General features: G+C 45.2%; 1 protein-coding gene, 1 long non-coding RNA gene and 1 other non-coding gene across 4 annotated transcripts in view; 1 reads left to right on the top strand and 2 right to left on the bottom strand.

The window, feature by feature from the left end:
- LOC140709259 (uncharacterized) overlaps window positions 1-14,548 on the bottom strand; it is a 79,205-nt gene that overhangs the window by 12,097 nt on the left and 52,560 nt on the right. The window lies entirely within an intron of this gene.
- The window catches only part of RHBDL2 (rhomboid like 2), a 44,492-nt gene that overhangs the window by 2,497 nt on the left and 27,447 nt on the right, over window positions 1-14,548 (top strand). Inside the window, exons 1-3 of one of the 2 annotated variants that reach the window (XM_073007462.1) lie at window positions 1,575-2,366; window positions 8,430-8,800; window positions 11,803-11,951. In XM_073007462.1, coding sequence (XP_072863563.1) covers window positions 2,291-2,366; window positions 8,430-8,800; window positions 11,803-11,951 — 596 coding nt within the window. In that variant the 5' untranslated portion in view covers window positions 1,575-2,290. Of the gene's footprint in view, window positions 1-1,574; window positions 2,367-8,429; window positions 8,801-11,802; window positions 11,952-14,548 lie in introns of those variants that run through there. The other variant, XM_007979315.3, reaches the window with a different exon arrangement.
- LOC119626280 (U6 spliceosomal RNA) lies at window positions 101-208 on the bottom strand. Its single transcript, XR_005242469.2, has one exon. It is a non-coding gene; the product is annotated as a U6 spliceosomal RNA (small nuclear RNA).

Here is a 14,548-nt window from a genome sequence, read left to right on the forward strand (position 1 = left end):
TTCCCCCTTTTGCCTCCTCTCTTTCTCTCCCTCTCTCTTTCTCTCCCTTTCTTCCAGAAGCATTCCTTTTTAAAAAACTGTTTTTTAAATAACTCTGCTGTTTTGTATGGAATGCTTCATGAATTTGTGTGTCATCCTTGTGCAGGGGCCATGCTCATCTTCTCTGTATCGGTCCAGTTTTTAGTACATGTGCTGCTGAAGCGAGCACCACAAGCATTCTTTTATTGATTGATTGATTGAGATAAGGTCTTGCTCTATCACTCAGGATGGAGTGTAGTGCCACGATCTTGGCTCACTGCAACCTCCACCTCCCAGGTTCAAGCGATTCTCCTGCCTCAGCCTCCCTAGTAGCCGGGACTACAGTCACGTATCACCATGCCTGGCCAATTTTTTTTTTTTTTTTTTGTATTTTAGTAGAGATGGGGTTTCACCATGTTGGCCAGGCTGGTCTTGAACTCCTGACCTCAGGTGATCCACCCACCTTGGCCTCCCAAAGTGCTGGGATTATAGGCGTGAGCCCTGTACCCGGCCCTGGTTAATTTTTGCTAATTTTTTTGGCAAAGCCAGTCTGGGGAACTTCTGGTCTAGTTCACGGAGCAGCTGAGAGAGCTGTGGCTCAGAGCCAGGAAGGAACTTGCCCCTGGTCACACAGCCAGGAAATGGCAGTCTAGACCAGAAAACACATCTCCTGATTCTGTGCTCCTCTCACTGTGTCTCCCAAACACAGAACAAGAACTGATTTTATTTTATTTTTATTTTTTTATTTTTTTGAGACATAGTCTTGCTCTGTTGCCCAGGCTGGGGTGTAGCAGTATGATTTCAGCTCACTGCAACTTCTGCCTCCTAGGTTCAAATGATTCTCTTGCCTCAGCCTCCCCCAGTAGCTGGGATTAAAGGCATCCACCACCTCACCTGGCTAATTTTTGGGTACTTTTAGTAGAGATGGGGTTTTACATGTGCTAGGCTGTCTCGAATGCCTGACCTCAGGTGATCCACCCACCTCGGCCTCTCAAAGTGCTGGGATTACAGACTGGCGTGAGCCACCGTGCTCAGTCAAGAACTGAATTTAACTTGCAACAGGAACACTCCAGGTAGAGTTAAGAATTTCTTGGCTATTCGTGTGTATTAGTTAGGTTATTTTATTTTTTTAAATTTTCTATTTTTGAGACAGGGTCTCTTTCTGTTACCCAGGCTGCAGTGCAGTGGTATAATCACAGCTCACTGTAGCCTCAACCTCCCAGGTTCAAGCAATCCTCCTACCTCAACCTTCCACGTAGTTGGGGACCACAGGTGCACGGTACTATGCCCAGCTAATGTTTTAATTTTTTTTTAGAGATGGGGTTTCACTATGTTGCCCAGGCTGATCTTGAATTCCTGGGCTCAAGTAATCCTCCCACCTTGGCCTCCCACAGTGCTAGGATTACAGGCATGAGCCACTGTGCCAGCCTAGTCAGCTTTTTTTTTTTTTTTTTTTTCTTGAGACGGAGTTTTGCTGTTGTTGCCCAGGCTGGAGTGCGATGGTGCAATCTCGGCTCACTACAACCTCCGCCTCCTGGGTTCAAGTGATTCTCCTGTCTTCGCCTCCCAAGTAGCTGGGATTACAGGCGCATGCCACCATGCCCGGCTAACTTTTGTATTTTTAGTAGAGACTAGGTTTCATCATATTGGTCAGGCTGGTCTCGAACTCCTGACCTCAGGTGATCTGCCCGCCTCGGCCTCTCAAAGTGCTGGGATTATAGTTGTGAGACACTGTGCCCAGCCCTAGTCAGGTTTTTTGATTGCAAAAGATGGGAACTGATTCTGTCTAATCAGGAAATGAATTTTATTCAAAGCACATTGAATAAGTTACAGAATCATTGGAAGGCTGTAGAAACAAGGCTTGGGAAATAAGCAAAAATACAGAGAGACCAGGTACCTAGAATTACAACAAATCCCATCACAGAGCCAGGTAGGTGAGGACAGCCTCAGTGATGCTGCTGCTGAGTGCCCAGTGCTCCTGCCTTCATCACAGCCACAGCTGGCATTGGATGCTGGATGCCATGCTGACCCCAATGGCAAGGCTGTCTGGACACTGGATACTGCTGCCACTGCTGCAACCACTGTAAAGAATTTTTTCCATCCCTATCTCCAGCCTCAGAAATCCTAAGCAAATGCAGCTGGTTGATCAAGTGTAGGTGACTAGCTGCCTCGGGACATGTGAAAGTGAATATTGGGCATGGTTAATGTCTGTAATGGGAGCCGTTTCCTGTTGCCCACCAGGAGAAGATAAATTCCCCAAGAAAACTGACAAATGACGACTACATACATGTTGTCAAAGAATCCACTGAAAGTCCTTGACATTTGCAGATTCAACACTTGCAATTTCGGTAATTTACTAGTTACTCCCAAAGGCCCATTATGAATGAATATGAGTTGAATGATTGGCTTTGCCTGTTAGTGAGCCAGGCCTACCGCTCTGCCTGGACATTTCACATGACTGTTATCCTTTATGTAGTTTGCATGCAGTGATTCAAATATTTGTTTCTTGTTTGCAGAGTAGAAAAGATTCATAAAATAAATCACCCATTGGTGCCAGTGATATAAACAAAGACAAAGGAGGAGGTATAAGACAGTGACTTTGTTTTTTGGCTACAAATAGAAGTTTTGGATAAACTGGCATGGTGTGTCAAGTTCAGTCTTGTCTAAGATCCCTGATATCAGTTGTTTAGTGAGTGCATCAGCCAGTGCCAAAGCTGCTCATCAAGAAAGAGATTAACCTTTTTTTTTTTTTTTGAGTCAGAGTTTCTGTCTCCCAGGCTGGAGTGCAGTGTCAAAATCTCGGCTCACTGCAACCTCCGCCTCCTACTGCAACCTCCGCCTCCTGGGTTCAAGAGATTCTCCTGTCTCAGCCTCCCGAGTAGCTGGGATTACAGGCGCATGACACCACGGCCAGCTAATTTTTGTATTTTTAGTAGAGGCAGGGTTTCACCATATTGGCCAGGCTGGTCTCAAACGCCTGACCTCAAGTCATCTGCCCGCCTCGGCCTCCCAAAGTGCTGGGATTACAGGTGTGAGCTACCGTGCCCGGCCTGGCTATACTTTACAATGTAATTTTGGGAGACACTGTGTGGTATGTAGTACATTAGAGCATCTGAAAGGTCTGGAAAAATCTTTTGCAAATGTCAGGAGTCTCCTATGTAAATCTCTTTATAGAAATCTCTTTTTGGCTGGGCATGGTGGTTTACGCCTATAATCCCAGCAGTTTATGAGGCCTAGGTGGATGGATCACTTGAGGTCAGGAGTTCGAGACCAGCCTGACCAACATGGTGAAACCCCATCTCTACTAAAAATCCAAAATTAGCCAGGCATGGTGGTGCACACCTGTAACTCCAGCTACCTGGGAGGCTGAGGCAGGAGAATTGCTTGAACCTGGGAGATAGAGGTTGTGGTGAGCCGAGATCGCGCCATTGCACTCCAGCCTGGGCAACGAGAGCAAAACTCCACCTCAAAAAAAAAAAAAAAGAAAAAAGAAATCTCTTTTCAACAGATTTTTTTTTTTTAAGGTAGTCAACTGTCCTGAGTAAATGAGCACAGTCCTGCCCTTTCAAGTCTTTGGCCAACACACTGGCTCCGCAATTGTTAACAAGTAATGCTTATTCCAGGCAAAGTCAGGAAGTAGGAAAGTTCTTTCTGTGTTTCCTTTTTTTTGTTTTGTTTTTGAGATGGAGTCTCGCTCTGTTGCCCAGGCTGGAGTGCAGTGGGCGATCTCAGCTCACTGCAAGCTCTGCCACCTGGGTTCATGCCATTCTCCTGCCTCAGCCTCCCAAGTAGCTGGGACTACAGGCGCCCGCCACCAGCCTGGCTAATTTTTTTGTATTTTTAATAGAGATGGGGTTTCACTGTGTTAGCCAGGATGGTCTGGATCTCCTGATCTTGTGATCCACCTGCCTTGGCCTCCCAAAGTGCTGGGATTACAGGCGTGAGCCACCACACCTGGCCCTGTGTTTCCTTTTAAGAGTACTTGTGACCAGGTGGGATCATTCTGTGTTTCCTCTTGAGAATACTTGTGGATTACAGGCTCTCTCACACCAGTAATCTCAATGCTTTGAGAGGTCAAGCAGGGAGGATCCCTTGAATTCAAGGGTTTGAGACCAGCTGGACAACATGGGGAGGCCACCATCTCAAAATAATGACAATAATAATAATAATAAAGTTAAAAACTTTTTTTGTTTAAAAAAAGAATACTTGGCAACCATGAAGGAAAGGGTTTTGGTTCTTTTTTCCCCCTCCCCAATTCTCAGAACCCATGAAAGGGTTTTGGTTCTTGGTGTGTATAAGGAACATTTCCATTTTTAACCAGAAGGCTAGAGACGTTCTAACAATCTACCTAGTTGTTCCCTACCTGTAGAATGAGAACTTTTCACAGCAGTGCCACCCAGTTTTGATCTGTGTATTTGAGGCCTTTCAAAAAACAGTGGGCAGTAACTTGCTGCAGATAAGAGGTAGGAGGTTTGCTTAGTGAGTAAGAAAGCAGAGTCAGCGCAGTAAATCTCCACCCAGTGAATGACACCCAATAAATAAGGACTCAAGTGCCAAGTAAAAGAATGGACAGTTGATGATGCTTGAATATTTTTTTGAGACTAGAATGTGTTGTAATCCTTGTTTTGCTTCGAGACTCCTGCTCCATTCAATTGGGCTTCCAAAAATTCTGGTAATCTGAAGTGTGTTTCTAGACGCTGTATCCCAAGTTTGACCTATAGAGCCCATGGAGTTTATATACAGGCCACGCCCAAGGAAGGACAAAATTAATGACAACATGACCTTCGATTAGATTTGCTTTGTGAGGCCCCAGGGAGGGAAACCTTGGACCCAGGAGCTGGTGAATAGATTCCAGCAGTGTAAGGAAGAACTACCCAAGAATTAGAACTGTTAGAAAATACAGCAACCCCACTGAAGTCCATCTAGGTTGTTTATAATTCTTCACTGCTATGAATAGTTTTGCATGAATAGCCTTGTAATATACCTTTGTGTATGTGCTCAAATACCTTTGAAGGGTGGATTTCTAGAAGTTGGATGGTTCTGTTGAAAGGTATATGCTTTTAATAGTTTATACACATTGGCCAATTGCCTTCCAAAAGGCTGCATTAATTTATACCTCATACATTGCACCCATTGCCACACACCTCATAAATATGGGATATTATTACTCTTTTTTTGTTTTCTTTTTTTTTGAGATGGAGTTTCACTCCTGTCACCCAGGGTTGAGTGCAATGGTACGATCTCAGCTCACTGAACTCTCTGCCTCCTGGTTTCAAGTGATTCTCCTGCCTCAGCCTCATGAGTAGCTGGGATTACAGATGCTTGCCACCATGCCCAGCTAATTTTTGTATTTTTAACGGAGATGGGTTTCACCATATTGGCCAGGCTGGTCTTGAACTCCTGACCTCAGGTGATCCACCGACCTCGGCCTCCCAAAGTGCTGGTATCACAGGCATGAGCCACCATGCCCGGCCTAAGTCTTTTTCATTGTTACCAATATGATAGGTAATATTTCCTCAGAAATTCAGGAGTGGGGCAGAAGATAAATGTGAATAGGAGAGATAGGGAAATGTCAGAGACTGGAAGGAGCACCTGTGAGCATTATAGCACCAGGTATTGGAGATAAGATAAATCAGAGAGAGGCCCCTGTTCTCAGGAAACAGGGTAGACAGGTATGGAAGTTGGAGGATGATAGTCATTGACTGAAAAGAGAGGTAAAACCAAAATGTTGGCTGGGTGCAGTGGGTCACACTTGTAATCCCAGCACTTTGGGAGGCTGAGGTGGGAGGATCGCTTGAGCCCAGGAGTTTGAGACTAACCTGGGTAACACAGGAAGATCCCATCTCAACAAAATAGAAAAAAATAGCTGGGTGTGGTGGCGTGTGTGCTTGTGGTCCCAGTTACTTGGGAGGCTGAGGTGGGAGGCTCACTTGAGCCTGGGAGGTAGAGGCTGCAATGAGCCGTGATCCTGCCACTGCAATACAGCCTGGGTGACAGAGAGATACCTTGTCTCAAAAAAAATTAAATAAAAAAACCCCAAATGTTTCTAATTGCTACCAGTGTGCTCATTTAGTGCTAAAGCCTAAAGTAGCTAGAATTACATGTCTACTTTACGGCACAAGGCAAGGCAGAAAGCAGTCATGCAATGAGTTTTGGCTAAACCGATTGGGTCAACTATCTTTGCAGCACAGCAAATATGTTTAGGCACTAACATGCCTAAAATGGTGGTCCTGAAGTTGTAAAATTTCTGGAACTGTTGAAATCCCAAGATAAGGGTAAATGTAATCCTTATTTTTGTAGCTCCTTTTATACAGTTGTATTGTTAACAATGTGGAATTGTATTTCCTCATAAAATGATTATGTATGATTTTAGATTTACAATAAGGCTGATTTGTACAATGTGAACTGTCTCTAATTGAACTTATTTTTTAAATGCTTTAATATTTGTGGTTAAAAGCTGCTGATCTTAAATCCACATTGTAGTTTTGTCAACTATGAGATGTGGCAAAAACTAGAAAAAAATCATCAGTCTTCAAGGGAAATTAATAAAAGAGTTACATCTATGGACTGAATGTCTGACTCTGGGAGGTGGGTGAGTGGGTGGGTGAAAAGTGCAGGGGAGAGCAAAAGCCTTTATTTTCAGAAAAGTTGCTGGGGAAAAGAAAAATAAGATGTCTCTTCCTCAATTTATTGAATATAACCTATTCTAATGTGAAAAGTTGCCTAATGAGTTTCATTTGAAAATCAGTAGAATTTGATCTGATTCCCAGTAACAGGCAGTGTGAAAACAGGCCCCAGGCTCAGCTCCATCCCTTCCATCTATCCATCCATCCATCTAAAACTCATTCATCCATCTATAGCCAATAACAACTAATAATTATAGGGTGTTTACTATGTGCCAGATACTGTTCTTTTTTTTTTTTTTTTTTTTGAGACAGAGTCTTACTCCGTGGCCCAGTCTAGAGTGCAGTGGCGTGAATTTGGCTCACTGCAACCTCCGCCTCCCAGGTTCAAGTTATTCTCCTGCTTCAGCCTCCCAAATAGTTGGAAGTACAGGCACGTGCCACTATGCCCAGCTGGTTTTTGTATTTTTAGTAGAGACGGGGTTTCACCATGTTGGCCAGGCTAGTCTGAAACTCCTGAGCTCAAGTGATGGGATCACAGGCTAAGACACCATGCCTGGCCCAGATACTGCCCAGATACTGTTCTAAGTGCTTTATTGCATTATCTCAAGTAAGCTTCCCAGTAATGTTATGAGGCAAATGCTATCATTATTCCCAGTTTAAAATGGAATCTGAGGGTTTCCCAATAAGTTAAACATAGAATTAATTACCATATGACCCAACAATTCCACTCATAGGTATATGCTCCCCCTCAAACTGGAAACAGATGTTTAAAGAAAACTTGTGCCGGGTGCCGTGGCTCACGCCTGTAATCCCAGCACGTTGGGAGGACGAGATGGGTGAATCAGGAGGTCAGGAGATGGAGACCATCCTGGCTAACATGGTGAAACTCCGTCTCTACTAAAAATACACACACACACACACACACACACAAAATTAGCCGGGCGTGGTGGCGGGTGCCTGTAGTCCCAGCTACTCGGGAGGCTGAGGGAGGAGAATGGCGTGAACCTGGGAGGCGGAGCTTGTGGTGAACTGAGATGACGCCACTGCACTCCAGCCTGGGTGACAGAGCGAGACTCCGTCTCAAAAAAAAAAAAAAAAGAAAGAAAGAAAACTTGTACAGGGATGTTCATTCACAATAGCCAAAAGGTGGAAACAACCCAAATGTCCATAAACAGATGAGTGGATAAACAAAATGTGGCATGTCTATACAACGCAACAGCATTCGGCCATAAAAAAAGGACATTCTAGGCCGGGTGTAGTGGCTCATGCCTGTAATCCCAGCACTTTGGGAGGCTGAGGCGGGTGGATCACTTCAGGTCAGGAGTTCAAGACCAGCCTGGCCAACACTGTGAAATCCTGTTTCTACTGAAAATACAAAAATTAGCCAGGGAGGGTGAAGCAGAAGAATTGCTTGAACCCAGTAGGCGGAGGTTGCAGTGAACTGAGATCTCGCCATTTCACTCCAGCCTGGGCCAAAGAGCAAAATGACTAAAAAAAAAAAAAAAAAAAAAAAAAAAACATTAAATGGCAAAAATGGTAAATTTTATATTATGTGTATTTCACCACAATTTAAGAAACATATAATCTGAGGCTTGGAGAATTTAATGAAGTGATTTACCTGATGTTAACTGACAGCTGATAGGTGGTAGAGCTGTGTTTTAATCTCAGTCATCTGGCTCTTTGGCTCATACTTTTTAAAACAGTTACAGGGAAAACTTTATTCTGGGCCATTTAGGAAGTTTAGATCATTTTGATCATCTTCAGCTGTCTTCTCTTTACATACAGGAAAGGCCTTGGAAAGCAGTGGTTGCGCCAGACAGCCCAGGGAAGAGCCACAGCCTGAGGACCTAGGGCCACCTGCTGTTCTCTGGGATTCATGTCCTTCTGGGCTGGAGGGAGAACCCAGGACAATGGCTGCTGTTCATGATCTGGAGATGGAGAGCATGAATCTGAATATGGGGAGAGAGATGAAGGAAGAGCTGGAGCAAGAGGAGAAAATGAGAGAGGATAGGGGAGGTAAAGATCGTGCCAAGAGTAGAAAGGTCCACAGGATCGTCTCAAAATGGATGCTGCCCGAAAAGGCCCGAGGAACATACTTGGAGAGAGCTAACTGCTTCCCGCCCCCCGTGTTCATCATCTCCATCAGCCTGGCCGAGGTGAATGGGGAGCGGGGTGGGCAATGGGGTAAGTGGCACAGGGGAGTTGCAAACAAACTAGGGGTCAGATCTAGATCTAGAGAAGAGACTGGGAACGTGTGAGAGAGCTCGGCGGGGATGGGGACAGCACACAGCTCACCTCTGCCTCCGCCCTCCCCACAGCTGCCTTTGAGGCTTTCCCTATACTCACGGTCACTGCCAACCCAGGTGGAGTTTCCTTTGTCAGACAAAGCTGCCCAGCTGTGGCTGCAGTTTCAGTGGCTTCCTTTCATTTTAGCCGTGAGGTCTTTAGGGACCAAATCATCCTGGGGTTGCACATAGGCTTTCTCTCATGAACTGATTGAGACTGGTTGGTAAGGCCTTTCTGGGACCCCAGGTTTAGAACTATTATAGAATGCTGCTGAATTTCAGTAGGAAAAAACCGGGATCCTTTAACAATGTCTGCTTCAGGCAGTATGTGATGTGTTTTCAGGCTCTGATCTAGCCAGTCCTCTTGTTTTCCAGAAAAGATTGCAAGTCTCAGAGAGGTGGGATGACTTTCCCAAGGTCACATCATAGTCACTGGGCCAGGATGAAGCTCCCCTGAACCTTGTGGCACCTAGTTTTTTCCCCCACACTTGATGTCCTATAAAGGAACACTTGATGTCCTAACACTTGATGTCCCCACACTTGATGTCCTATAAAGGAATTGGCCAACCGTGGCTGCCTGTGGAGTGGGACTTCAGGGGCATTAGGCAGTTCCTAATGGAACCCTTTTAGTTCCCACTGATGCACTGATGCCTCAGCTTCCTTTTCACAAACTGTATTCGTCAAGAGTTCTTCAGAAAAACAGAATCAGTAGGTGTGTGCGTCCTGGGGGAAGAGAGATTCATATTTATTAAGGAATTAGCTCAAATGATTATGGAGACTTGGCAGGTTCAAAATCTTCAGGGAAGGCTGGCAGGCTGGAGGCCCAGGGAAGACCTGCCGTTCAAGTCCAAAGGTAGAGTTCTGCTGGCAGAATTCCCTTCCCTAACAGAGGACAGTCTTTTCTCCAGCAAGGCCTTCAACTGACTAGACAAGGCTCACCCATAGTATGGTGGGAAATCGACTTTACTCAAAGACTACTGATTTAAATATTAGTGTAAACCATACCCTCACAAAAACACCTAGGATAATGTTTAAGCAACTGTCTGGGTAGCATAGCCTAGCTAAGTTGACACATAAAATTAACCGTTGCAGGGACCAAGCCTCTTATGGCTCAGACAAAGTTAAGGCTAAGGTGTAAGTGTCCCAAGAGATGCTGTGGTCAAGTCTGTTTCAGTTGAAAGGGCACAGTTCTAATTGTTTTCACAGGATTTTATTGTGAGACTGCTTGCAACTGGGAAGTCTTCGGATCTGAGGTGTCTGTATCTGCTTTTTCTGCTTCTCCCTCCTGTTATCCTTCCGGCCTATGAGTTATCTTGTGTTCCAATCAGCTGTGTGTGTGTCTGTCCCAGGTGAATGGGGAAGAATGACATAAGCTCTCGTGGTACAAATCACAGTTGCCTAGATAGTGTGTGCTATGGAGGAGGGTGGCTTGCCATAGGAGGCTCATGGAGCAGGTGCTGAGACACCTGCCTCTCACAGAAAGACCAATTTTTAAATTAAAAATGTTCAAATAAACTTTAAGATAAAATAGAAAGTTCCTGTATGCTCCTCACCCAGTTTCTCCCATTGTTTATATCCTACATTGCCATAGTACATTGCATTGTTTTTCTTTTTTTTCAAACCCAGGATAATCTCTGCATATAGTACATTACATTTCCATAGTGTGTGTGTGTGTGTGTGTGTGTGTGTATATATATATATTTATTATTATTATTTTTTAAAATTTGAGATGGAGTTGCTTTGTTGCCCAGCCTGGAGTGCCAATGGCGTGATCTCAGCTCACTGCAACCTCCGCCTCTCAGGGTCAAGCGATTCTCCTGACTCAGTCTCCCAAGTAGCTGTGATTACAGGTGTGCACCACCACACCTGGCTAGTTTTTTTTTTTTTTTTTTTTTTGTATTTTTAGTAGAGACGTGGTTTCACCATGTTGGCCAGGCTGGTCTTGAACTCCTGACCTCAGATGATCCGCCTGCCTCAGCCTCCCAAAGGGCTGGGATTATAGGCATGAGCCACTGCACCTGGCCCCATAGTACATTTGTCAAAACTAAGAAAGTGCCATTGGCATATTCCTAACTAAACTCCAGATTTATCTGGATTTTTACCAGTATCTCCATTAATGGCCTCTTTCTATTCCTCTGGTACCCACTGCATTTAGCTGCCATGTCTCCCAGGCTCCTCTGATCTATGTATGGCAGCTTCTCAGTCTGTTTTTCATAACTCTGATAGTCTTGACGGGGACTGGCTAGGGATCCTGTAGAATGTCCCCCAGCTGGGGTTTGACTGATGCTTTTCTTGCGATTTAACTGGAGTTATGAGTTTGGGAGAAGAATACCATGGAGGTGAAGGGCTCTTCCCATCACATAGCCTCAGAAAGTTGAGGACATCACATGCTTGGGACATTCACCTCCATCCGTTGGTTAAGGGAGGGTTTGCCAGGTCTCTCCCCTTGCAAGTGACTATTTTTCCCTTTCCCTGCTCTATTATTCGGAAGCCAGCATTGACCTACTTTCATAGGAAGTTGTAAATGAAAGATCAGTTGGTGTGGCGATGAGGGCAGTGGGTATTTAAGAGTGAGAGGGTAGTAGAGAACGTAGTGCCAGAGAGCAGGGGGTCCAACAGCAGGGCAAAAGGGGTTCAGAAAGTCTTCCTGACAATGTGAGCTAGCACTGCTCCCAACCATTGGAGGAAGTGGGGTATGGTGGAAACCATCACAGTGGGGGATGATGAAAAAGTGTATTTCATGTCATTTTCTGGCTCTATGGTGTGGCCCACTTGAGAGCTGAATCATCTGAAACAGTTACTGCCCGTGGGCCTGAATGGGGCCCCTCTCTGGAGACGGTGTGGTTGACACTCATGTCTGCTCCCTCCGTCAGCTGGCAGTGTTTATTTACTATGCTGTGTGGAAGCCTCAGAAACAGTGGATCACCTTGGACACAGGCATCTTGGAGAGCCCCTTTATCTACAGTCCTGAGAAGAGGGAGGAAGCCTGGAGGTTTATCTCATACATGCTGGTACATGCTGGGTAAGCGATGACAGTTAAGCCCCTGGTATCAGAGTTGATTATATCATTGTAACCTCTAACATTTGTTGAGTGCTTTATTATTGATAAGACACTTTCATGTCCATAATCTTCACAGCAACCCTAAGGAGTAGGTATTGCTCCCGCTGTTTTATGTCTGAGGCTTGGAAGATGTAGTCATGAAGGCTGAGGTGGGCAGATCACACGAGGTCAGGAATTTGCGACCAGCCTGACTGATATAGTGAAACCCCATCTCTATGAAAAATAAAAAAATTATCCAGGCATGGTGGTGCATACCTGTAGTCCCAGGAGGCCGAGGTGGGAGAATTGCTTGAACCTGGGAGGCAGAGGTTGCAGTGAGCCAAGATCGTGCCACTTTACCCCAGGCTAGGGGACAAGAGCAAGACTCCATCTCAAAAAAAAAAAAAAAAAAAAAAAAAACTTGCTCCAAGTCACACAGCTAAGTTGCAGAGCTAGGACCTCAGCCCACTAGTGCTAACTCTAAGGGCAGTATATCTTTTTTTTTTTTTTCCCAGATCTCTGCTGACTGCAACCTCCGCCTCCTGGGTTGAAGCGAGTCTCCTGCCTCAGCCTCTTGAGTAGCTGGGATTACAGGCACCTGCCACCAGGCCGAGCTAATTTTTATACTTTTAGTAGAGACGGGATTTCACCATGTTGGCTAGGCTAGTCTCAAACTCTGACCTCAGGTGATCCATCTGCCTCAGCCTCCAAAAGTGCTGGGATTACAGGCGTGAGCCACTGTGCCCATAAGGCCAGTATACTTTATATTGCATTATAACTGCCCAATATTAGTATTTATTTAGGAATATTAATGAGATCAAATCATCGCAAAACCAAAAGCATGTTCCCCTAGTTGTCTAATGTTGTTAGATATACTCTTTAGGCTATGAAAATGGTGGTGCTGAGTCACCAGTCTCCTCCTCCATCACCATACATCAAACAAAATTTAGTTCATGGCCGGGCACAGTGCCTCATGCCTGTGATCCCAGCACTTTAGGAGGCCAAGGCGGGTAGATCACCTGAGGTCAGGAGTTCAGGACCAGCCTGACCAATATGATAAAACCCCGTCTATACTAAAAATACAAAAACTAGCTGAGTGTGGTGGCGTGTGCTTGTAATCCCAGCTACTCAGGAGGCTGAGACAGGAAAATTGCTTGAACCCAGGAGGTGGAGGTTGCAGTGAGCCGAGATCACGCCACTGCACTCTAGAGTAGGTGATACAGCGAGACTCTCTCTCAAAAATAAAATAAAATAAATTTAGTTCATGAACATATTGATGAGTGTATGATACTGTTATCCATGTGGAATAATACTGGTAATAGGAGATGCAGTGACCGCCATTTAGTTTTGCCTATAGTTTCTTTACTTTTTTTTTTTTGAGACGAAGTCTAGCTTTGTCACCAGGCCAGAGTGCAGTGGTGCAATCTCGGCTCACTGCAACCTCTGGCTCCCTGGTTTAAGCCATTCTCCCGCCTCAGCCTCCTGAGTAGCTGAGACTACAGGCACCCACCACCATGCCTGGCTAATTTTTGTATTTTTAGTAGAGAAGGGATTTCACCATGTTGGCCAGGATGGTCTTAATCTCCTGACCTTGTGATCCACCTGCCTCAGCCTCCCAAAGTGCTGGCATTACAGGTGTGAGCCACTGCACCTGGCCGCCTATAGTTTGTTAAATGCTGATGGCCTTTCATGAACTCACTCAGCATCCGTGATCCACCATGCCCACTGCAGACAGCGGGCAGCTCCCTGTTGGCCCCACCTATCCGGTGAACTCTTGTGGCCTCAGGTGGGGCCAACCTTGTCTATGCAGTTTACCCAGCCCTGTACTTGAAAACGACTTGTAGCTGGGGTGTGGTGGTGTGTGCCTGCAGTTCCAGCTACCTGGGAGGCTGACAAGGGAGGATTGCTTTGAGTCCAGGAGTCTGAGACCAGCCTGGGCAACATAGAGAGTGTCTCTACAAAAAAGTTAAAAATAAATAAAAAATAAAATAGAGGCTGGGTGCAGTGGCTCATGCCTGTAATCCCAGCACTTTGGGAGGCCGAGGTGGGCAGATAACAAGGTCAGGAGATCAAGACCATCCTGGCTAACACAGTGAAACCCTGTCTCTACTAAAAATACAAAAAAATTAGCCAGGCATGGTGGTGGGCACCTGTAGTCCCAGCTACTTGGGAGGCTGAGGCAGGAGAATGGTGTGAACCTGGGAGGCAGAGGTTGCAGTGAACCGAGATCACGCCACTGCACTCCAGCCTGGGTGACAACACGAGACTCCATCTCAAAAATAAATAAATAATAAAATAAAAATAAAATAAATAAATAAATAAATAAAATAGAAAGGATGATACTTTTGCTTAGTGGCTAAACAGGCATCAGGACACATGGCTCAGAGGCTTGACAAATCAGGGGCAAAATCACCAATTGCTCAGTTTCCATTTAACGAGTATATCCTGAGCAAACATGGCTCCTGCACACAAGGACTTTAAGATGATAAGAGGGAACATGTCAGTTAAATAGCTATGTAAGGCAGTACAGTATTATAGTATATAGTAGGCTGGGTACAATATACCTCATAAGGTTGTTG

This window comes from Chlorocebus sabaeus, chromosome 20 (genome assembly GCF_047675955.1).
Source record: "Chlorocebus sabaeus isolate Y175 chromosome 20, mChlSab1.0.hap1, whole genome shotgun sequence".
NCBI lineage: Eukaryota > Metazoa > Chordata > Mammalia > Primates > Cercopithecidae > Chlorocebus > Chlorocebus sabaeus.